General features: G+C 41.3%; 1 protein-coding gene across 9 annotated transcripts in view; it reads right to left on the reverse strand.

Annotated features, from left to right (window-relative positions):
• LOC102050576 (BEN domain-containing protein 5) overlaps positions 1-25,219 on the reverse strand; it is a 965,017-nt gene that overhangs the window by 385,305 nt on the left and 554,493 nt on the right. Inside the window, exon 1 of one of the 9 annotated variants that reach the window (XM_005440348.3) lies at positions 463-10,253. The exons of 7 other annotated variants lie outside the window; for them this stretch is intronic. In XM_005440348.3, the coding sequence (XP_005440405.1) occupies positions 463-679 (217 nt within the window). In that variant the 5' untranslated portion in view covers positions 680-10,253. Of the gene's footprint in view, positions 1-462; positions 10,254-25,219 lie in introns of those variants that run through there. One more of the 9 variants, XM_014280866.3, reaches the window with a different exon arrangement.

Here is a 25,219-nt window from a genome sequence, read left to right on the forward strand (position 1 = left end):
TACTCTGTGTATGAAACCTTAACTTTTTTTTTTTTTCTTTTGAAGTTGGTGATTTCGCCCCCGCCGCTGTGTAAGGCCGGCCCCACCGGGGGCAGCCGGGGCCTGGGACAGCGCTGGGGTGGGGGGCGACCCCGCCCGGGGGGCAGGCAGGAGCGGGGGCGGGCCGGCGCGGCTGGACCCCCCACACCGCCCCCAGCGAGCCCTGCCCGGGCCCGGGGCCGCCCAGCCCCCCAGTGGGGCGGGGGGCGCACACACCCCCATCCCCCCGCGATCTCCGTCCTCCCGCCTCACCGCGGCCCCCGCCCGCCATGTGCCGCCCGGGCTCCGAGCATGTGTCGGCGCGATGCCGCCCCCTCCCCTCCCCCTCAGTCCCCCCCCTCAGCGGGGTGGGGGCGTCAATTGGGGCTTCCCCCGGCCCGGCCCCCCGCCCCTTCCCCGCGGCCCGGCCCGGCCCGGCCTCACCTGCCAGCGCCAGGATCTGGGCCTTGTGGAGCAGCAGGCGGTCGCCCCACTCGCCGGGGCTCTCGTCGTCCTCCTCCGCCTCCTCGGGGTTGCGGTACACCGTGTAGACCTTCTGGTTGTCGAAGTCGAGCTGGGACGTGGGGCTGAAGTCCTGCACGCAGGAGACGGGCAGCGCGTAGCAGACGTTGTCCTCCAGGAACCGCACAAAGGCGTACATGGTGCGGCGGGCGGGCGGGGCGGCCGCGCCGGTCCCGCGCTCCCCGCTCTGTTATTGTTCCTCAAAATCCGCCTCTGCGCTCGGCTGAGCTCGCCTGGCCGCGCCGCCAGCCGGGCGGCCGCCAGCTCCGGGCAGGCACGAGCAATCCAACGCGGAGCGCCGCGAGTCGGGCTGCCGAGCGGCGAGGGGCGGGCGGGGGCCGGGGGCCGGGTGGCGGCGGCGGGCCGCGGGAGGAGCAGCCCCCGCCCGGCTCCCCCGCCTCGACCCGCCCGGGCCCATGCGGGAACACCCCTTCCGGCGGCCCGGGCGTGTCCCGGCCCTTCCGCGGGGCGCGGGTTCGCCTCGGCCGGCTGCCCGGCAGGCCCGGGCCTGCCCCCGCGCCCCGGCCTCGCACCTCCCCGCGCAGGCTGCGGGGTCGGGCGGGTGGCGAGGGACGGCTCCAGGGCCTCGGCCTCGCCTCGCCGACCGGCGGGCTAGCAGGGCCCTGGCGCAGGCGCCTGCCCTGCGGGCGGCGCCCCCGGGGAAGGCCCCGGGAAGCACTCTTCCCAAGCTGAAAACTCCTTATTCCTGCTCCAGAGAAACAGGCCCTGGCCCGGTTCTGTGGAGGCGACGTGCAGGGAGCTCTGCGTGGAGGCCGGGGCAGTGCTGGCAGGCACAGGGAGAAGGGACCCCCAAGTGGCTGTGGCTGTGTGAGGAGAGCAGAACAGATCCTTCGTGGCCCAACAGCACAACACGGCCACACGGCCACCTGCCAGCCATCAACGGAATCTGAGCGTTGGGGTTTACCTGGAGGTCTTCAGGGTGACGCAGAACCACCTGCACCAAATGGCAGTGTCCAGTGCTGATCCCTGGAGGAACAGTAGGCTTCCCGCCCTCCCCCAGAACAGCACAGATTGTTGAGAAATTCTGTGCAGGTGTGTAAGAACAAGGGGTTGCAACTGTGGCAAATCCCCCATATTTTGGTGGGACTTACATACTAGGTATGGACATTTTTAACTTCCTGGATAAAAAAGAATAATGTGGCAACATTGCTGGTGGTTCACAGCAAACTCTTACCCACGCTTCTCATGCTGGTCTTAACCAGTCAGTCTTAGGAACATAATAATAATACGTGGAAAATTATTTAAAAGCAAGAAATAAATCACAGAATGAGCAATAAAGAGTAAGAGAGGCGCATCACTGGTTTTCTGTTTGCAAACAGCCAACACAACATGAAGCCAAAATACATTCTCTTTTCTGGCATTTGCAGTACTGTCTGTACCCATTACATTGAGTTTAACCACCCTGAACTTGTTTTTCATAGTTATCTTTTATAGACTTCGTACATGGGAACAGACCGCAAGCTGGAAAACCTGAAGTAAAGTTTTGACTAAGCACTGGCATAGGTTACCCTGAGAGCCTGTGGAGTTTCCATCCTTGGAGATAACTCAAAAGCCATCTACCTGGGCATGGTCCTGGGCAGCCTGCTCCCAATGGCCCTGCCTAAGCAGGAAGCTAGACAAGATGACCTCCTGAGGTCCCTTCCAACCTCAGCCATTCTGCGAAAGTATCAGAAACTTACAGTTATGCCCAGCAGAAGTCTGTCTGTCCCTTAAGCAACACATGAAAACATGAATACATACAGGTATAGTTAAGCTGATGTAAGTATTTCAGTAACAAGCTGTAAACTTCCTGTACAGTAATGGCAGCTTTATTATTTTAGCAATTACAGAGTTTTGCAAATACTTCAGTTTAAGATTGGGAATTTAAATGGCAGTACTTTATGTTAACAATAAAGTATTGCCAGGCTGGTATGTAATTACAGGCAAATATAAGTCTGCTACAAAGTATGGATGACAAATGTATTCTAGTAGCTAGGCTGCAAGGGAAATAAAATTCCAGCAAAGATTGTGTTGCTGATCAAACAATAACAGCTGTAGTGCTCCTGTCTCCTCTACCTTGTGTTACAATGGAGGGAGCTGCAGAAAGACAATAGGACAGACTGATAGCTGGAATTACTCCGTGGACACTTAAAATTATGTGAAGGGCAATTTTGTCTCACCAAGTTTAGTAGCTAGTGAGGGATTCAGTACACTGACTTACCAGGATTGTATTTCCTCCGCAGCTGAATTCTATTAGCAACATCTAAGACTGCTGTCGAGGGAAAGGAACACAGGAAAATGGAGAAACTGAAAATAACAGAGGAAATTAAGAGAAGCTAAGGACTCAAAAATTAGGTTGACTCGGAAAAGGAAAGATGTCTTCAGGTAGCAAGGAGGCCTGAGTTATTTATCCCAATGAAAGAAAACTGAAAGAATTCATGTGAAGGAAACAAGGTTGTAGTGGGTTTTTTTGTTTGTTTGGGTTGGTGGTTTGGGGGTTTTTTTTTGGTTTATTTTGGTTTTAAAGGAACACTCAAAATGGTATTTGCAACATTTTACATTTGAAGGTCCAATTACAGCAAAGATCTTTGTATCAGCAGCAAAGAAAATGTCTAAAATCCTTCAGAAAGGCTGTTTCACAGCTCTCCACTGAAGGACATTTTTGGAAACAGATTAAGGGTTGGGATGATAAATGCGTGTTTACACTTGGTCCCTATTACACACGCTGAGCCAGAAGGCATTATAATGCTGAGAAATTAATAATGATCCCATACATTTCTCTTCTGCTTACAAGGAATAGTGTTAATTTCTGGCTTTAAAGTCAGTTAGCTGTGAAACTGAGAAAAAGATCCATTTAAGCACAGAATGAAAGACAAGTATTGCCACTCCTTACTTTTGGAACTTTCCCATTTCTACTAATAGTTGGCCAGCTGTTTTAACACTGAGGTTAGCTTGAGGTTTAAAGACGTAGAGCTATTTTAAAGGTGTGGGTTTTAAAACTCATTGTTAAGGGAATTACTGGATCCTCACCAGATTTAAACCCTCTAGCAAGTCCAGCCTTCTAGAAGCAACACAACCCTGCTGAGAAGTAGATTGTCATACTTTCAAACTACAAATGAAGCCTCAGCCTAAAAAGTAATAGTGTCACTCTAAGAGTCAGGAAACCACAAAGCACAGTCCCAGCCAACCCTTGTGGGACTCCTGAGTGGCTGTTTCTTGGAACACCACCTATATTTTGCTGCTGTTATTTTTCTTGAAAAGTAAAAATAAAAGCATTAAAGCAAAAGCTGATGCCTGCTGTTTTGATGTGCACTCTGTTTCCACTTTAAAGATACAAAATGAAAAGCTAATAGTACCAATAATAGTTACGCAGGTGCTAAATCTCTTTCACAGCAAAACATTAAAATTAAGCTCGTCAGTCACATTACTTCCATGCTTAATACCAAATCCTCAAGGCACACCATATCAATTTTAAATCTACTGATGAAGAAATTCCCATTTTCTTTTACCATTCAAGTGGAGGTGCTTCACTACTACCTGACTACTCAGCAATAACAGTACACTGGACTAGTGCTAGGAATCCCTATGCATTCAATACACAGCTAAGAAAACTATTGTTTTCTTGTGAATTTATCTCCCAAGTAGTGCATTTATTACACAGTTGGTTTAAAGCTGTTTCAAATATACCCTGAAGAAAAGCTGTATTAACTTTTTTTTTTTTTAGGTAACACTGTATTTTAACGATGTCATTTAAAGTCATAAAGCTTAAAGAATAACTCAAATAACAATGCACAAGAACTGAAGACTGTTCAAAGGTTTATGTATGTACAGGCACACAATCTACTCACAATCTGGTTAATTTTTACCAAGAATATGATCAATATGGTGGTCAGAAGATACTTCCATTCCATAGTATCTCATTTTTTGTCTTATGGTGAAGTGCAAGATAAAGTAATATCCAGGTATAAATGAATCTTTCTCTGAACAAAGTCATATACAGCTTCTAGATGTTTTGAGAGAGAGAGGGTGGTTGCAAGGGGGGAATTTGCTAGCTAAACAGAGCAGAACAGACATTCCAGAGGGTTGTTCCCCTTTGGATTTTTAAATACTTTTTAACTCTGAAGACACTGTTGCCACATTCTGCTTTCAGCATCATAATGATTACATATAAAATTCAAACAAACAAAAAAGAGGTCCGGTTCCTGTATGATCCTAGAAGATGGATGAGAAAATATTTGTGTCCACATATAATTTCTGAAACACTCCAATACCAAGAGAATAGTATGGGAACCTAGATTACATAGATACATTCTTAAGATTTAATCTTTTGAAATCTATGGCATTAAACCATCCTCAGAAGGGGAAGGGCATCACTGCAAAGCTATTTAATCCCAATTCCTTAGAGTGATCTAACCTTCCTTGGGGCTGAGGATAATACTCAATCATCTTTTACATTAAACTCTCATGTCCTAGCAGAATATTCTTTCAAAGAAATGAAACCTAAGGAACACTTTATGGATCCATTCACATAGGAGACACTTATTTCCCAGCTGGTATATTCTGTAGCATGAAAAGGTAATGATTAAGCCAAAGTGACCACTGGAGAAGGCACTTTCCTCCGTGTTGATGGCTGGCTGGAGAAACCAAGGGCCAAAGAAAAAGCCAGACAGTCATTAACTGCTGAAAAATGAAAAAGTAATTATTTTCTTTGGGTTTTTATATGTATTGAAAAGATAAAATTCCAGTGTCTGTTGCTGTGGATACTGGTCGGTAAGATGCTTATCTTTCCCATTCTGGCAGGCTATGCAATGGATAGATCTGGGACTGGCAACCCTTCAAGAATGTGTGCCAGACTGTATTTTCCTTTTCCAAATTACAGGTTAAACGTGCCCAGAGAAAGTCAACAGGAATCAGGAGATGCTGCCAGTTGGTGCTATCTTGCCTCGGCGTGAGCAGTCATTCTCCCTGCTCTCACCCAGTCCTTTGCTCAGCGGGAGCCAGAAGCTGGGTTGTTTGGGAGCTGCAAATGACTCTCAAATCATTGTGACTTTCAGCTCCCGCCCTGCTGTATACCATTCAACATCTTACTAAATACCATCTTCTGTGCTCAGTATGCTGTTTTCCATGCTATAAACTTCTTGACTGAGAGGAAAGTAGGAAAGACATTTTCTCTGAGCTGACTTGTGCGTGGACTTTACCTTTAGAACATGACCTTCTGGTACCACTGCCACGGTCTTCAAGAACTACTCTAAGACAATGCTGGTGTTGCAGCCCAAATAATCTTTATTGCTACTACCATCCACTGATGGCTTCAGCCTATATGTTTTCCACTCTATTAGGAAACTTTCTTTTAGATTTTCCCTTTCCTTTTTTAAACCAGACTTTTCCCTGGCTTTTGACAGGCATTTTACTAATTTGACTCTAAAAGCTGCTGTACATACATGGATTTTGCACCACTGCAAGAATTTGATTCCTTCTGTACCTTAGATGACAAAGTGACTTTCATTTGGCAAAGACTGAAGTCTTTTCGTAACCTTTGGGCTTCAGTGTAAAAATATCATTACTAGACAATGCCCATGATTATGTTATGCTTTAGACAGAGCTTCTGAGCAAGGCAGTATTAATGACCCTTTTTCATAGTATTTATATTTTGGTTTTCTATTCTCACATCTGTACATCACTGTTCTGTCTTGAACTGGTATTTATATCTCATACTGACAGGAAAAACAATCCTGCAGCTCTTTTCTGCATACACCTATTCTGCATGAGAGGTTCACACAAGTAGTATGGGATATGCACAGAAGAAAAAGAGGTCAACTACTATACTGACTGCACTTTTTTCCAGATTGCTACCTCCACAGGCTCACACGTCCACTTTCCTTCAGAAGCCTGATTTTAGCGGGAGAATAGACATGCTCTAGAGATGGTTCTTGCTGTTTTGGAAGGTTCTTGACAATCATCATCATCAGGAATAGGACTGTGTGAGGGCAGAGTCAAAACTGCTTAAAGAGATGTTTTCACACCTCAGTGCGTTTTAATTCATGCTCTTGTCATACTCCTAATGCCTTTCGGGGCTGGCCGTATTTCAGTATAAAGTGAGTTTTTAGAAAATATTCCCAGGAATTAGTGCTCGCGTCTCACCACTTTAGAAGGTAGAGTTTTCTACTTCTAATGAAAGTCACAATCAGAGATGGACCAGCAGCTCTTCTGAAGAACATCAACTAATGTGGGCACTTAAAATCCTGTTGTGAAGGGTGAGTGGGAGATAACAGAGCAGGAATAATCCTCAGAGTATTTCAGAAAAGTGCCTTCCTGAGCTGTGTCTTGTTAATAATCACATTTAAATTAAAAGAACATAATTCTTCACAGTTGGCAAACTGAATGCTAAAACTGCTGGAAACTAAAAGTGCAAGTGCTCACAGATATAAAAACCTCCACTATACTCTGTGAACCTCTCCACTTTTACTAAAACCAGACACTTTTGTCATTTATGACTTACAAATGAAGTTGCATCTGGTCTGTGCTGGTAGGTAAATTTAAAAAAACAACAAAACACAGCAACCAAATGTTAACTGGAAGGGGTTGCTGTCACCCAACTCCCAAAAATTCATACCATGGGATAACCGCAATAGACCCCACCAGGAATTCTTCCATTTCTTTAAGGAAGAGTAACTCCTTTCATCTCTTACAGCACAGAAAATCAGCATTCATCTTTGCCCCACTTACAAGGAAGGTGTTCCCTCAAAATAGAAAATGGCATAGGAAACTGATAACCCAAGAGGTGTTTGAAACCTCGAGGGGCTTCAAGCTTTGCCAGTATTTTCCACAAAAGCCTGAGCAACATCTGTTGTGCAATAATATTTAACATTCAGGGGAATCGGGATCTTTTTTAAAGTATGATCAGAAAGGAGGTCCCTTTATAGGCTGTCAGAGTATTCCTCATAACAAAGAAAGCTTTGTTTCATAAAGAAATATCTTGTACTAGAATACCCTCGGGAAACTATAGTTTTGGGTTTTTTTAAACAAAGACGGGAATTTTTGAGTTCGAGGTTCCCTTTAAGTGCTCTTCTAACACGAATATGTTTAAGGATGCTCTATCAAGTTCATGCATGAAATGTCATCCAGCCGTTAGTATATTTCTATGCAAATACAGCTGTGAAAGCTAATAACTGAAATCTGCATTTTTTTCACATTGCCAGCATATTATACAACTTCTCATTCTTTCCTGTTTTGTAACTCACATTAGCCTCTCGTATCAATAAAACAAAGCTCAGGTTATATTGCCTCCTGCTTAAATTCTCTACAAACATCAAAGCTGGACATTTGAATAAGCAATTTAATGTATACATTTTTATTCAGTTCAGTATACTGATATTCTCCTAGTAAGAATAAGAATTCTGCAGAATGTCTGCAGAGAAACACACCATTCAGAATATGAATTGGAATATTCTTGCAGCACTTTTCAGTGAGGATGGTGTGATATTAAGATTAGATCCTGCGTATAATCAAATTTTGATGCTTGTACACACAGTCTGGTATTTCTTTTCCTTTATAAGGTTTGTATGCAAAAAAACAGCAATCCAATATTTTGAACATACCCCAACTGAAGATACTGTACAGTCCAAACTGATAAAAAAAATAATGTCAATGAAAATAAGAAACTGTCTGGGGCACTGCAGCGTACAGACTTTGCTAAATTCATCACAACTAGTTTTACTATTCCGAGGACAGAAAATATTGCAAAACCAGTCTTTCCATAACAGCTACAGTAAGCAGGGCTTGTGTCCATCCCTAAATTCAATCTTGGTGTATAGATTGACTCTTTGGGAATTGTAAATATTTCCACAATCTTTCAAATTCTCTGATATGATACACACAGAATTTCTTCTGAATGGCCTATATTTTCCAAATTCGCTCCCTTTTTATGTAGTAGTACATATAAGAGGTAATAAAACAGAAAAGATAAGATAGGTGGGAAGACAACAGGGATTACATTACAAGCAAAAGGTGGCACTACTGAGAATATATCACAGTATTTAATGAACATAAATATAAACCATACCTACAGTTTTTATCCAAAAACACGAGAGAAACACAGAGAGCAAAGAAAGGCTGAATTTTGTTTAAGGGCTAAAACAGAAGCAGCACAGCGCCGTAGCTCAAGATACTCCTTTAAATAGTTAACTGGTTGGGAAGTAAGCTAATAATGGTTTAGATAAATTTTCACCTATGAAAAGTGATGAATTGACTCATTTCTTAACAAGTAAGGACAGTTCAGTAGACACCATTATCTGCCTTGCCTCTGACCTGGAGGGACTATCTCTACAATGAAAGGCATAGTCAGTCTCCAAGGGTAAGGCAGTCTTTAATCCCATTGTGTGATTACTAACAAGGACACCAATTATAATTTAACAAAAAGGGGAGAGAGTGATTTCATTATACTGAGGCTTCTATATGTACCTTAATCATCAGCTACTGCCCACAGAGACTTTTCACTGATTTTAGACACTATATGTGGCACAAATATTTTGATTTTCCATGGTTTCTCCAAAACTCACTGAAATCACTCCTGACCATCAAAGTATTTTTTTAAAAAAACCCTGTTAATCAAAAAGAACAAGGACAGTAACCATTCTTGTTCACAACTCATGTTGTAAAATGGACTCAAAGAGGTGTTGGACCTAGAAAGGACTCTGGTGGACCTCAGATACCTGTAATGCAGCTTTATAACCCAGGAATTCCCACAGAGTTATTGCTTACCCTCCAGGGATGTCTCAGAACAAGATCTTAAATACCATCTGGGCTCAGTGTGGAAGCTGCCAAAACCCCATCCACAGAAACTGTGGAACAAGGAGTGTTGTAACGCCCATCTTTCTCTGGAGCAAAGATTGAAAGAGGATACCTCCATCTTCTTACTTTAACAGCCTGAAATTCTCATTTGAAGGTAGGTATATGTAAACCTTCTTTTAAAACACAGGCCGACAGACATTTCTTTAAAAATCAACCAGCAAGACCAGAAGGACACCACAGTGAAGTTTCCCACCTTTAATTGATAAACGCCTCTCTGGGGCCTTTTTCTGGCAAGCGAGATGCCTGCCTTTGGTTCTCCGTCTGACTGAAAGGGTTCAGACACCCTCTCTGCATCTCCCGTTGTAAAGATCCTTTTCTTCATCTAGACACATCATTTCCCCGACTCAAAATGCCCAGGAAAGGAATGCATGTGTCCCCCCATCTCAGGCTCAATGTATTATACTTGAGTTGACTTCTCACGGATCACTTGTAAAGGCAGAAGCACATGAGGTGACCAGGCTACTGCAGGGTAACATATGTCTTTCACTGAAAGCAAACTACTTTGAATTAACCCATGTTTACCAATTATAAGAGCACAAACATGGGTGGTTACTGTAAATCAGCTGGTTTGTGGGATACTTGTTATTCCTCAGTAATTTATTTAGGGGTCTGTATTGTAGAGAGACAAGTATTGCTGAAGTGGGAAGTAAGAAATGTAAGTAACGATTAGACTCACTCTTAGATGCCTCAAATAGCTCCAAGGTTATATTTCCTCTGACAGAACACTCTCAGTGAGCATACTTGCTGCTCTTACAGCACATTACATGTTTTAACTTGTTCAGGGGTTTGTTTTTTACATCTTCAGTTTCTAAGACAATAGGAAGTGAAAAAAAGATTGTTTACATATGAATGCCTAACTTTGTTTTATGTCTTGGGTTTTACATAAGTGTGGTCCTTGCTGAAATAGCAAGATCAATATAAACTCCATGCTTAGGAAGGCTAAGAAAAAAAGAATTGCCTCTGTCTTAAAAATTCCTTTGAAATGACAGCCATGTCTTTGGGATGCTATTTGATGAACATCAGTAGAAGGCTGTCAGTAATCCGTATTGCTAAGTGGTTTATTTACTTGGCAAGTAATGTGGGTTTCAGTACCTAATTTTTATCTTTTAGGTTTAGAAGTTTTGGTACTAGTGATATAATTTACCAAGTTATCTCTAGGCAATTAAAATATATTCTGTGGTTTAACCTTTGGATGATGTATAAATACACATAGACACTCCTACAAAGCAATTTGTCTGCCAATCTGGAAAATGCTAATGTTGTAGTCAATAAGTCAACAGTCTGCAATGTTAGATTACAAAATTAGAAAGAAATCTAGTTCATATTCAACCCAGATATAAAGATCATAAGGATTTCCAATTTTCTGTGTGGGGCAGTAAATTTCAAAGACGACTGTATTCTGCCCCAATAATCATGATCTGCACAGCATGTTCAGGTATTGTTGGAGAGATTAAAAACACAAAAACAGAGCAGAACAGCTCAGCATCAGATAATCACAAGCAATTCTATGTCAGCAACAGACAGCTGGAGACATATGCCAGCAATATTGCAAAAGTGGTAAAATGGAGATTTCGTGACAGCAAGAACGTGGGATTCATACATTAAGCTAAAACTCAACCCAAAACATTGAAATTGTTGTTCACAAGTAACAGCTCTGTCACAGTGTTCTGAAAGTCTACCATTTGGCATGAAAATATTTAAAGCAAAAAATAAGCAGAAAAAAGTATTTTTTTTCTCTCTGTAATATTTTGCATGTTGAACATCTGTATGATTTCAGTGTCATTGATTAATTTGGACAAAGAGATAAGACTAATTTTTTCCGGATCAGCTGGTCAAACTGTACAGTTATGTACCAAATCAACGATTTGTGAAAATTTTGTGTGAAAAAGCAGTTACATGGAATTTTATCTACAAATATTTGTTTAAAGATTTTTTACTTCAAAATACACTTTAAAAGAAAATGAACAGCACTGTTTCATTTCAGTTGACATAGCTTGAGTCATTCTGGTACTCCCTTTCCCTTGAGCTTCAAGTGTCCGTCAAGTGTTATACTTCTTTGATACTCATTCCCATCTATCCCTGCTTTTGTCTTTCACTTTTTAAAATTAAACATCTACTGCTAAGAAGTAAGAAAGTCCAAGAAAAAAGGCTGAAAAAAATCCTATTATAGTTGTTGTGAAGCAGAAGAGAGAAGAGGAAAAATACTTCAGCTTATGAAACAAGAAATAATCTACCTTTCCATTGCTTTCTCTCACAGCCCTCCCCTTATAGTCACCCTCAAAACCTTTTTTTTCTTTTTTTTTTTGTAGCTGACCATGTAAAATCACGATAAAAAGATTCAAGGATCTGAACCTGAAATAAAAAAAAAACAAGTTTCCTATCTTCACAACCGTTTCTCAGAAAACCCTTTGTATGTTGAATCTCCTATAAAAATGGAAAATAGCTTGAAAATATTGACGAGAGAGTAAAAAGTCTTCTGATGAGTTCACAACCCCTGCATATGAAGAGCAGTTTCAAAGCGATGTTCTGTAGAGGTGGTTAGGCCTGAACGTTTTCTGATTTTATTGCTGAGGCTCTGCCTTTGTATCTCAAGTGTTTTGTCCTGGGATCTTGCCATGATAAGATTCCTGAAACTGTGACTCTGGGAGGGTAATGGAGACAAGTGACTTGTGAAGAAACTAAGGCCCAGCCCCGAGGTCTTTGTGTTTTAGGACTAGGAGCTTGACGCAGATTGAGGAACAATGTAATGCTTGAGGCACCGATGAAAGATTTTGAAAAACCAATGCAATAAGAGGCGTCAGCAGGGAATGGCAGATTGATTGCAACAACAAATACCAAAAAAGTTCTGAAAAGAACAAAAATGTAGTGCCGAGTAAAAGAAATAAAGAAGAAAAGAGGGAAGAGGATACCAAGAGCTTGCAGGCCTCCGGCAACTTGTCTACCTATTGATGTGTATCTGCAGCAATTAATCAAGCAATTTTCATAACTTTTTTACATTGATGTGTAAATTTTGATGATGCTATTCAGTCTAGTTCAGTAGGTGGGGCTGACAGGATCTGCCCTATAGTTCAACGTACTAAAACTTGAGCAACTCATTGAAGCTCACCTTGAATGGAGGCGAATGGAGGGCCAGCACCTCTGGAGGGGAGGTGGCCCATCAGTTTAGGGACAGGAGGAATTGCTCTCTTCTGAACTGGTTATTGGTTCCTCAATATGTAGCACAGACTGGACACCTGGTATTGGTGTGCCTGAAGCAAGATAGGATTTTAACCTTTAACCTGCCCATTCTCCTTCCCCCCAGAATTAATACCTCAATTAATATGTTAGCTTTTTAAACAGACAAGTGCGCAAACTCTAGTTTTGGGATGTAGTGAACCACTGAACCACAAACCTATCTGAATGGGGGCACACCACCAGCGTACCTAGCCCTGGGATGCTCACAGTGATACAACGGTGATATTCTAGCAGCACAGAGCCCATGCAGCCCCTGCCTGCTGTCACAGAGGGATGTGGCTGAGACAATCCTACATCTGATGATGAAAGTCTGTTTTAACTTGTGTTTGGGGTTGCTACCATGCAAAATGCATTACAGCGGCCTCCATGCTTCTCTCATCTCCAGCTGGAAGCCAGCCCATCAGATCGACACTACTAGAGAAACACTGAAGCCACCTTCTAGCCTCACCTTACCCAGGCCAGAGTGCTGACTGCTGCAAAAAACATGAATCGGGAAGTAAAACAGAGCATTGAATACATTAATCAAAATGATCACTGTTGCAAGATCTGCTCAGAACAAAGAAAACAAATCTGAGGAAAGTTAACACTAGAAACCATTTGCAAGGCTCCATGAGTCAGCTAATGAAATAACTGTCAATTGCAGACACGAACCTTTTGTGCTTTCACACAATTTAAATATAAAGTAATTTGCATTCAGGAATCCAACTCTCCCTGAAAAAAGATTAACAATAGGATTCACTTTCTTTCCACAACCTTTTCTCTCCCTCCCTTCCCCCCAGGGGTGGCTCTGATAAGGTCACCTTATTAATGCAGATCTCTGTTTTTCAGAAAGCAGCCAGGAGTTTAACTGTTTCACTGTGAAATGATCTATGAGATGAGAACAGTCCATTTTTTATCCTTGATTGATCATTTCAGCATGTATAACAGCAAATCCTAAGGGACACCACTCAAACCCCTGCTTCAGAATGACCTAGAGAATCAACGCTAAAAAGTGTTGCGCTCCACTACACAATCCTTCATCGTTTTTTCTTAACTTGGCATTTTCCACAGCACATAATAAAGTTCCCTTGCGTCATTACAGTTCTCCATAGAAAAAACATCTTATAAATAAGCAAAAAAATTTTTACAGCTGAGAGCTGAGTGCCGCCACAGCCAGCAGAGGAATGGAGGCATCAAGCGATTAATACCTTTTCTCCAGACACAAAGGCAGGAGCAGGTCTATGATCTTAATTCAGGTGTCACAGCTTCTCATTTCCTTCCCTGGCCACCAGACACCTGTTTCCCTGCTCTTAATAGCCTCTGATGGGAACTGCCTGGTGCCAAAATCAGAGGCTCTGGCTCCTGTATGATGAGGTGAAAATAAAGCTCTTTCCCCCCCTTTTCCCCCCAGTTATTTACTGTGTATAAACTTTATCTCAGTTCCATCGTTGAGTCATTTTTCCCTATTCCATGCACTTTCAGCCAACGAATCTTCATTTTGCTTTTTTTGGTGACTCTTTGCTGATGTGTACAGAGTGCTTAAATAAATCATTACAAATATAAATAGCAATGGCTGGATTACAAAGGATTCTGGAACACTTGCAATAGTAAATTAGCAGGCAGGCAAACCTACAGCTACCAGCAGCTGATGTAATATTTTATAGTATTGTTTTCTAGATTGTGTAAGGGAGAATTGTTATCCTTTAGGCTTCGCTCTCTGTTTTTTTCAATCTGTCAAACAGTTCAACAATTTGATGCTCACACAAAGTTCACAGAGAAACACCTGGTGGAATTTGCAGGTGAAGGTTCTCTATGCTTATAAATCCAAAACATCACATACACAGACTGGGGGAGATACAAGTCTGAGACACAAGTAGCAGTTAGAATTTGGGAAAGAAGCCACGGGGACTACTCTTTATTGTCAAGAGTATTTCTAAACAGGTGGACATTGTATCCACAGAAAGAGCTACCACATCAAGGAACACTTGACACAGCTTTCCCCCTTTTTTCTTCCTATCCTGCCTTCATAAATACTAAACTTACCCAGACTGTTTATCATCACAGTGCAATCTATAAATTCCTGTAATCAACTGATGGAGCAACATTAATTACAGAGACTTTGTATGGGCCGCACACATCTTTACATCCCTTTATAAAATGCTGACACATTCCCCATCTAAAAGGGATTACAATCATAGAGGATGATCCTGCAAATGCCTACTATTGAATGTAGCATTTGCTATCATGAGTAAGCCCACTGAAGCTACCAGAAACTCACATGGCTGGGACAAAAAGCAATGATTCACATATATGACTAACAAAGATATTCAGACCACAACATTTTCCATCTGACTATGCTTTTGCAGGCTGAGATTTAGAGGGTTGACACTTTCAGACTTGAGAAATAGCCCAGGACGGCAGGCTGGCTGTGAGATGACGCAGGTGAGAAGTGCAAGAACAGGTAGTGGTTCTCCTCAGAAACAAGCTTAAAGAAGGAAAACAAAATTTGGAAAGCTGTATCAGGAAAGCATTGGGTAGTCACGTTAAGATGATGATGATGACAAAGCTGAAATGGGAGGAGTATACGAAGTAGAAGGGATACAGGAGATAATAGAAGAGATGTACCAAAGACAAGATTTGGATTATGTGGGATTTAGCAGGGACAGAAGGCTCAGCACTAATATAGAAAAGATGGGTAAGCAATAAAAGGATTCAAAGATCAGGAGGTTTAGTTGTGAGCAGCAGGAGAAGTGATTCTTAGCCAATCTGTTGCACTTTGGTAGTAGCTGTTGGTCCCAAGCCAGGATAGAGAAGGTAATGTCCACAAAAAGGTCTCATAAAACTCCCTGATTGTGGAGAAGACAGCCTGCTAGACTTGTTTCTGATCTGTGTGCCTATTTCAGCAAGTGAGTACGTGGTGTAAGTCATGCAATGAAGCAACCTCACAAATACCATATTTAAGTAACTTGTGTAGTGAGCACCCGGAGATGGAATGCCCTTGAATTAAAAGGAATATGCTATTCCCTGGTACAACAAGTAATGGCCTTTCACTTGTCTCATTTTTAGAGACTGATTTTAGTTTTTGGGAGCGATGAGTGGCACATGTTTTAGGTATTTTGCCTAAGGTGTGCTGTTTCATTAATTGAATGCTTCTTAACAAAACCTCATAGTTTCAGAAGGCATGCTGTAATAAATTATCTGCAGGTTATCACTGGTGGATACATAAAATCAACTGAAAGTAACAACTGTCATTCAGGAATAGCATGGCCTGAATATTTATTGTCTTTTATTTACATTATATCAATTCTATTTCATGGACAGGTAAGAATTCTAAGACACATTAAAAAATCATTTCCAGTGATAAACATCCACAGTGTTAAAATCAATCTCTTTTCATTCCCACCCAAACCAAAGCAATTCTCTCTCCACCTATGCCCCTGTATTAGCAAAGACCTGACTTTAGGGAGAGTTCTTGCTACAGTCTCCAAGTATTATCTGACCCATATTCTTCCACATGCAATAAAAATCTCCCTAAAAAGTCATCCCTATCAGGCAACAATCCAGGGGACAGAATAAAGCAGGAAAACAAGATTATTGTAACAATGAGTAGCTTTAGTGTAGAGCATTATAAGGTCAAATTTCTGGTTGCTAGTCTGGGTGACTATTTTTACAGCACAGTGTAACTGAGAAAGGGGCTGCTGACTATTCTAAGGTTTGTTTTAAGACTCTTGGTATGCCCAGGGTGAATGAGAGCCTTCCCAGCAGCCCTACACCACACTGAGCTGCCTTTACCTTAGTTATCCAGAATAAATGACTGCCTGTTGAACATTAAAGATATACTTTCAATAGCATGCAATGTAAATAATAACTATATTATTCTGAAAATCTGGCATTTCCCAAAGTGATTTGCTTTTTTTAAAGGCTGCTAGTACATTGCTGAGAGATGCAGGTCTTTGGGGTTACAGGGTCTACGGCACAGCAACTTGTAGATGAAACACCAGGCAGAAGTATGGCCAGCAAAGATGTAAAAAGAAAGAGGAGAGAAAAATCTTTTAAAATTACTGCAAAATACAACTTGAAGTCATAAAGATGTCCTTGTTATGAGAAGAAGTGTACACTTGTGTTCATATTTTTTTTAAAGAATAAACTAAATGAAAAGGGAAGGGATTAAATGAGATCTTAAGTTGGTTCAAGATAGTTGCAACAATGCAAGCTAAAGTGTTTTTACGGTTCATTTCTTTGCAGCAACACAAACTTGCATAGATGCGGGGAGGATGGGTACAAACCCAGGAAAGGCAGTATCAAAAAACAACTAGGCAACAAATGTGGAATGTTCACAGCAAGCTTGTAACATGAAATGTAACATGCTACTGCAGAGACAAGGGAGGTGGAATGGTTGCACTTATTGTAATAAAATCCATACTTTGGTCACATTTCTGTCACTGGACTGGTTTTTGTATTTGTTTGCAATTTGCACGTGATCTCCTGAGTTGAGCCTGGGTTTTACTGAAGTAAGTAGACCAAGTTTTTAAATGACCTTCACCTGCTGCTTACATACTTGTCTCTTAGGTCCATTAGGGATTTGGGGATACAGGGGAAAAAATAAAACCAAACCAAATCAAAAGAGCAAGCCTAACTGGATTAAAACAAATAACCCTATGTATGCTGTCTTCAATTATTGACAACTGTTTGAATTATTACTTTTGAATTTAAACTGACATGCCTCCATGTGATGCACTAAAGCAGTTTAAAGCTAATGCAGTAATTTAAGGGCTGAACTCCCTCTTTAACATAAACTTATAGTGTTTTGATTTGCTGAAACTTGGGCAATTAGTAATGATACATTTGCTGACAGGTCTTAAGCAGCAACAATCACAAACACTGTACACAGGCTACTAGATTTATTTGTCAAAGTACGTGGTTTTTGAATCCGAGTAAAAATGGATTTTGTAAACTGATTGAGATTAATTAAAGGTATAACTCAGGGAAAGAAAAAAAAGGGAAAGACTCACTGCACATTTATTTTCAGACCATTTTTCACTGGGCAGTTTGCAGGTCTAATGAGCAGAAGCTACTGACATAGCGTGCAAACATTTCTGCTTTCACATCAGGGCGAGAGGGACTTTTTCCTTTTCCCCTTCATTTTTCTGTACTTTGGCTGTCTGAAAGCTAGGTGTGCATTCCATGAGACTCCTGCCAAGGCACCAGGGAAAAATGTACATTTCTGGGGAGAAACTGGTCTTACCTACTTTAGGAAAGAGTAGGTTGCTCTCCGAAAGGTCTGAGAAAATACTCTCTGTATTGAATTTCTCAGAAGTCAGAAGGCAAATATAGAAGACCTTAAAATATATATTTTTAAACTTCCATATTTGCTCACGTATTTTTTAATGCTTGTTTCTATAAAAAATAAAGGAAAAAAGTTTATATGGACTTTTTAATAAAAAAAAATTATATGCACTTCAGCAAGGGGCCCCAGGTTGCAGCATCCTGGTATAAGCCGATGGCTTTAGCCAGTTAGCCAGAAGGTTTTATGTATGACTGAAATTTCCTTTGTAATTTGCACCAAAACAAAACATCAAAACCTAACATATTTGTATTTCACATGACTCAGTTATCGTAAATTGATACACCAGGCAGTGGCTGAAGCAACACCAGTTTACCCTGTGCAGATCTGTCCTATATCATTACTCTAGTACAGCACGGTGCAGCTGGTGAGCACTGGGCAGCACCAAACCCTCTACCCAGACCACTGCTCTTCCCTGGAGAAGGTGGGGAACAGCCCTTATACAACAAAAACCTTTCACACAGATAATCAGGACCCCTCAGCCCCTGAAGCAATGGTGCCAAAATAGCTTATAGCAGCAGCAACCTGATTTTTTTTCTTGCAAGAAAAAGCAGCCATTCCTGCCTGCTCCTGGAAACAGCATTTTTCTGTGGGACAGACCAGGGAAGCTCAGGGAGGCAACTTAGTGAGGGGGTGAGAGAATGGGATGTGGTCCCTAGGATAGATGGTGGTGAGAAGCGAGTATCAAACCAGAAAAAACATGACTGGTTCTCTTATTATCCAGTATGAAACCAGCAGAGATACTAGGGCTTAACATGTCAAATATCAAAATTACCAGTTGTGTCCAGACCTAAGGAAAAAATACTATTTATCAAAATATTGGGCAAAAGCTTTAATGTTAGAATGGGCAGCTAGGAACAAGGTGAAAGGACTTCTTTTTAATGTGATGTTATCCTAAAAGTTTCTTCAAGTATTTTTAATCAGGTGTTTCAAAGAGCTTATAAACAGACTTCTCAAAGTCCATACCATTGCCATCCATGCAACCACCCTCGCTCAAGGAAGCAGCTCCTCAAAGGCAACACATTTGAACAACAAAAACAATAGAAAGTTAAAACAAAGTTCAAGCCAGAGCTGCTGTTCATGCTCCATTATTCTGGTACTGCTCTCCCAGGAGCACTGCTATCCGCCAGCATTTGCAGAAAGAGACTCTCACTGCCTTCCAGCCAGGCCAAAAAGGATAATCTGTCTCAGTGTCTGTGAAAATCACATAATCCTTTTCTATCAGGATTAATATCCAATGCCACACTAGTCTGATACATACAGGATGAAGTCTGACACTCTTGTTATAAAGGTCATGCGAGGAAACAATCTCTGCAGTCCCCAAACCAGAACCCACGAGTTGCAAATTTCCATTCCCATGTCTGTTAAAGAGGCAATCCTCATCATCATCGTTTTTATTTATTTCTGGGAACAATTTTAACCTAGCAAGCTTAGAGCCTGCATCTGGGTAGGTTAGTTGCAGCTACAGCAATAGTTTAATCGGAGTAAACCTAATGGCAGCATCTCTCCTTCCCTGTGCAGTACAACCGATGGCTGTCCCCCTGCAGAGATACCTGTTGTGATTCTTGCAGGAGAAAAATGACCCATTTTCAGGTACACACAAAGAAGCATTACAACATAAACCAAACTGCTGCCTGCAGTTCATCACAAGTTACAGAAACCTCATCACCTACAGAAAATGTGTTATTACATATATGAGAGAGATCACAACTGAAAGGTGGAGGCTCAATAGCCATAAATTCAGGCACAACCAGTAAGGAAATGTACTTCTCCTCATTCATTTTTAGCCAATGGTATACGAACAGCAGTTTGAAAAGCCGGTGAAGCAAGTAGGCTTGGAACAACTGCAGCACATTCGAACGCCATAAGGATGGGATCAGGTCTCGTCACGTATTCATCTTATTCTACCTTGTTAAAATCTAATGCAACTTGCACCATCTTCAAGACATGGAGCAGGCCCAGAAAAGCAAATCAAGACTTCCTAGATGGCACAGAGCAGACAGGTCCTGCCATTTGGGATTATTAAAAGATCCCACTTTATCTCTTAACCCTGAAGGCAGAAACAAGTCTGCAAGTCACCTTACATGAAGAACTGGAGGAAGGTGTTACATCATTAAAAGCTAGGCTAGTGTTTCTAAGTGTAGGCACACACATTAACTAATTGAATTGCTATCGTCTCATCTTGAGGAGCCAAACTGCTGTTATTCCAGATTAAATTGCAAATGTTCACCGTCTTTGAAACAGTAAATTTGAAATTGGGGACTATCCTTTCTGTAGGCTTTAACTGCTCTTTCCGCTCTCCAGGCTTGCAAACAGCTGGTATTACTCTGATTGCTGAACCCAAAATATCTATCCATACTGGTATTTTACCATTCTTTTCACCTTCAGCTTCAACATTTCATAATTTTTCATAACAGTTCAATATTTCATAAACAATGTACCTTAGGAAATAATAGGTATACATACATCTTACTGATAATATGGGCATCAGCTTACTAACAGCATTTCATAGAGGCCAAACAATTCATAATAAATGACAGAATTAGGAAATAAGTTATCCAGACTGAGTATCCTGTTCCTCCCCCTTCATCATTTTCACGGACTCTGTCATTGGTATCAAGCTGAAAAGACCACAAAAATATTGTAGGACAGATTTAAAATTCAGAATGAGCATGACAAATTGGAGAAAGAGCCTGATGAAAAAATGGTGACAGATCAATAAGGACAAGGTTATACATGAGGAATAACTAACTGAATGAATACAGGCTAGAAGACAACTTGAGAGGGAGCTTTTGTAAGAAAAACTGTGGCTTATTTTAAATCAGAAACTCAACACAAGTCAACAGCATCAGACTTTACAAATGAGGGACTTCATCTGCTCACTCTGTTCAGCTTTTACAAGGCCTTAGTTGCGAAGGCAGTATTACGCAGGGAGTCCAGGGGAGAGCAGGAAATTTTACAGAGATGATGCACAGTGGATGGCTGGAAGGTGTGAAGTTGTTTGGTCTCAAGAAGAGCAAACTTCAGACGTTTAAAAGTCTGTTGCAAAAATGGAAAGGAATGATTTATTCTCAGTAGTGGAGAGGGTGGAAGCGATGGACTTCTTATTTCAGCAAGGTCAATTTAGTTTAGACATCAGTAAACCACACTGACCTTGGACTATAAGGTACCGTGGCTACTGGCTACAAAGGATGGGGAATCTCTGTCCCTAAGGTTAGAGAAACATCCTTCAAGCACAGTACAGGTTTCCCTGGCTTGGGTTGGGTATTGGACCAGATGATGACTCCAGGAATCTCCTGGGATGGCTGTCAAAGACTCTGTGGCTTGATCACTGGTTAGGTGCTAATATAAGGGTGTTAACAGAAAGAAGCAATTTACAGTAAGCAGTCACACTTTTCTGGTCCTGCTAAACCCCAGAATTACATTGTATATTCCAGAGTGCACTTGAACCCAGACACCTGGCATTTTAGGGGAGACCAGAAGTATGATAGTGAGATGTTTCTTCCTGTACTTGGCCTGCAGCAAACCCAAATGCATCCCTGTGCTGCGTGAACATGCACACCTTGCAGCATGGGGGAATATTGTCATTAAACCATCAGGCAGAGAAGTCAAACAGGCTGCTTCGGACACTGCTGGGGTTTACAGGCAGCGGGGTTAAAGACTGTGTAGCAATGCGGTCACACAGGTCATGGGCTGGGAATGCATCAAGTCATCTTCCTGGGCTTGCTCCCGTGGACAGACTAGGAAGTACAGGCATAGCTTATATGAAAGAAGCTACTCCAGCAGGAGCAAACATGAGGAATATATAAGCATCTTTACTGAAACAATAAATTGATGGCAGGTGTGTCAAATCTCCCGTTATTTAGTCAATGACAATCCAACTCAATATATTTGCTGTAAAGGAGGGATAGGAAAGCTGGAAATAACAAAATGAACCATGGAGGGAAAAAAAAAAAGATCCTTTTTAATGTTTTTTGTGACCCATATTTTTAAGCATTTATTCACATTGACTTTTTAAAGGAGAGAAATACACATAATTTGCACTTTGGGATAAGTTGAAGGTGTCCATGCAATTTCATGGATGGCAGAATACCAATTTTGCTTAAATGATAGAGTCCCACCACATGTCTCTTATTTAAATGACCTGAAAGTAAGAGATATGAAGGCATAAGTAAGAACAGAAAATGAACCTAAATATATAGAACTAGCGCGTTCAGTGATATTTGCCAGTGTATGTTTCACTGTGAGCACCAAGCCCACTGTCAGAGATTGTTATCCCTCCCATTAGCCCTCTTTGGTGCAGTCACCCTCATCACAAGCAATGCAGAGTTCTGCTGGGTATATACAGAATGGCCACTCACTTACGGTAAAAATCCTGACTCACTAACAAAGCCAGGAGAGGTAAGCTTTGCTCAGAAAAAACAAACTGTAATTTGTTAGAAGAGCAATATAGTCGTTCTGTGGGACCTAAGGTACAATAAAAGCAGCAAAAGCTGGATAGCATCCAGGATTCCCATAGCATTTGAAATGTTGGCACCGCAAGTATTTTATTTCCAAGTCAGAACAAACAAATAAGGGGGAAAAAAAAAAGAAAAAAAAAGGGAAAAAAAAAAAAAGAAGTCGAGGTGTCCTGAGGACAATAATACCAGACTTTGGTTTCAACAACCGAAATATTTAGGGTTTATATCGTAAAAAATAATTTCAAATTTTGTGTAATTCCATGTTTTGTCTCAACTTCATCAAGCCAACTTCTGTTTCATCTACTTTAAATCCTCCTCCCCTACCCATGTGCTTGGCCTTTTGTACAGTTGCCCCTAGACTCTGCCACTTCCTCTCTTACTGTTCCCTCAGCCTTTTTCTGTTCCTCAGAGGAACAGATGTTAGTGAGTTTTAATAAAATTTTCCCTTCTGTCTCTCCTAGTAACTACCATGAAAGCAACTGTCCATCTCAAGTGCCACAAAGCTTTCAAAATTGATGTACTTGCCCCCAATTTTGCCTACTTACTGTCTCCTCTTGGCTTTTACTCTCACACTTCCATGAAAATAAAAAGCCTCACCTGGTTATTAAGTAACATCTGGCTTCTGAATGAAGTTTCTTGACATCAGAATCAAACTGGGATGTTTGAATCCCAACAACAGTACCCTGTAGGTTGGTCTTACCCAGCAGGTCAGCTGTCTTCCTGGTCTGTTAGACCACATGCATGCCTGTCTGTCAGCTTCTTGCCTGCCCTTAATCTGAGCATGAATCTCTACCCACAGGCTCTTCATGCAAATAGCTTCTTAAAATTACGTTTCTAAGAACGTACATCAGCATTAGCCCCCAAAAATAAATGACGGAGACAAACATTTTTAAAAATTCAGAGTATGAAGTTTAACCTCTTCTGCTTGGAGATGTAACCATCATCAAGTTCCGTGGCATTGTGTGTTCCCTGGCAGGGTCTGTCTTTATTATTCCCATTGTGGAGGTTTAACCCCAGCTGGCAACGAAGTACCACACTTACTCCCCTCACCCTGGGCGAAACCAGGACACCCACGCAGGATCTGTTCGTGTTTCCACTTACCTCAGTGGGAGCTGGGTGGGTTATAAGACCTTGACTTCCTTTGAGAAGAAAGCAAATGTTTATTTAGCCTCAACTAAACTGGTGGAATGTGTGCGTTATCCGTAACATTTTCCATGGGTAACTTGTTCATCCATGCAGGACGCCATTGTGCTATGTGGCAAGTGGCATCTCATTTTAGATTTGATAATTTCATAGGAGATACCTTCCTGGATGACAAAGGGACCAAACCTTTGCAAGCTGGGACTCAGGATATGTAAGGCACTGAAGACTGTGCCTCGCTCACCGACCAGGAGGCTGCAGTAAACAGCTTTTAGATAAATGCATCAGTGGTTCATTTTTTCCCCTCACATTCTTTGTTCACTATGTAAGCATTTAATAAAAGCCTTACAGTAGCACTTTTATTTCACCTAATTCCTTTTAATTTTCCTTCACTTTAATTAGCTGCATTTAATTCACACAGAATGAAGTATTAGGTTTGTACTTTCCTTTGGGCCAAGTCATAGTACTTCCAAGAATCATTAAGGTACACATGGGTCCGGCAATGTAAACATGTAATATTAAAAGGACATTTAACAAGAGCAGTGACTGTTGATTCCCTTTCCAGATTTGTCACAGTTCATATGCTGAAAGCGAGTAAATACTATATTTCATTACAGACGTATTATTCTGACATTTGTTCAAATAATGTGCTTTGTTTTGTATGACCTTAAGAAAAACAAGTGCCTTACTTCAGAGCAGAATACATCCCTTTGACTTTTAAAGAGCAGCAATTTCAATATGGTTCATTACGGAGACATCCTTGTGCAATTCCACCACAATTAGTTTTCCTGGGTTTGGGAGTCTTTTTGAGACTTCTTAGTTTATTATAACTATGTCATCTCGATAAGCTGGAAAATGAATAGTCACTCTGGTCATATTGAAGGAAAAGCCTGTTAAGAAATGAATGGGAGCGTTTTCAAGGGTTCATTCCACTTATCAAAACAAATGAATGCATTTGCTAGACCCACCCTAACAACACCACAGAGCATTTCTGCAGCACTGAAATACCTTTCCATTCCTGGGATGGGTAAATGTGTGAATTTTAAGACAACTTCTAAAAATGTAGATGGGTAAATCTGAGCAAACGAGGACAACAGGAACTTTCTTATAGACACCGCACAATGAGTGCAGAAGAAATTTCATCTTTACCTTCTCTAATTGCTCTGAGGGGAAACAAAAATCTAGCACTGGAAATTCACGTATAACAGAGAAATCATATTCCGTGTGTATCAATCCCTATTTCTCTGCATTTCTTTTCCCAGATTTCTTCTTAACAGAGTAATTGCCTTGACTTTGTCCCTGTTGCTGAATATATTAATTGTAGTTCTTGCACAAAGCCACAATTCTGCAGTAATACTCCCTAACGCCAAGCCAGCATGTTCTCTTTAAAACAAACCAAACGAAGCAACCTACAACCCTAGTGAACCGCTTAGTCATACTGAAGCACTACAAACCCACCCAACAGTAACATCCATCATGTTATAAATATCCCATTCCCATTCTCTAGCAGATGGAGCACAGCACTTGCTTCACTAATCAGCAGAGTATAATTCACCTAAACTCTCAAGCCAAATACATTCTTGCAAGAGGAAATTACTCAAATTCACCTAGTGTTTTTCTGAAGAAACAAACCGCCGAGGGAAGTGTATGTCTTTGCTGACAGAAGCTCAAA

This window comes from Falco cherrug, chromosome 12, assembly GCF_023634085.1.
Source record: "Falco cherrug isolate bFalChe1 chromosome 12, bFalChe1.pri, whole genome shotgun sequence".
Classification (NCBI taxonomy): Eukaryota; Metazoa; Chordata; class Aves; order Falconiformes; family Falconidae; genus Falco; species Falco cherrug.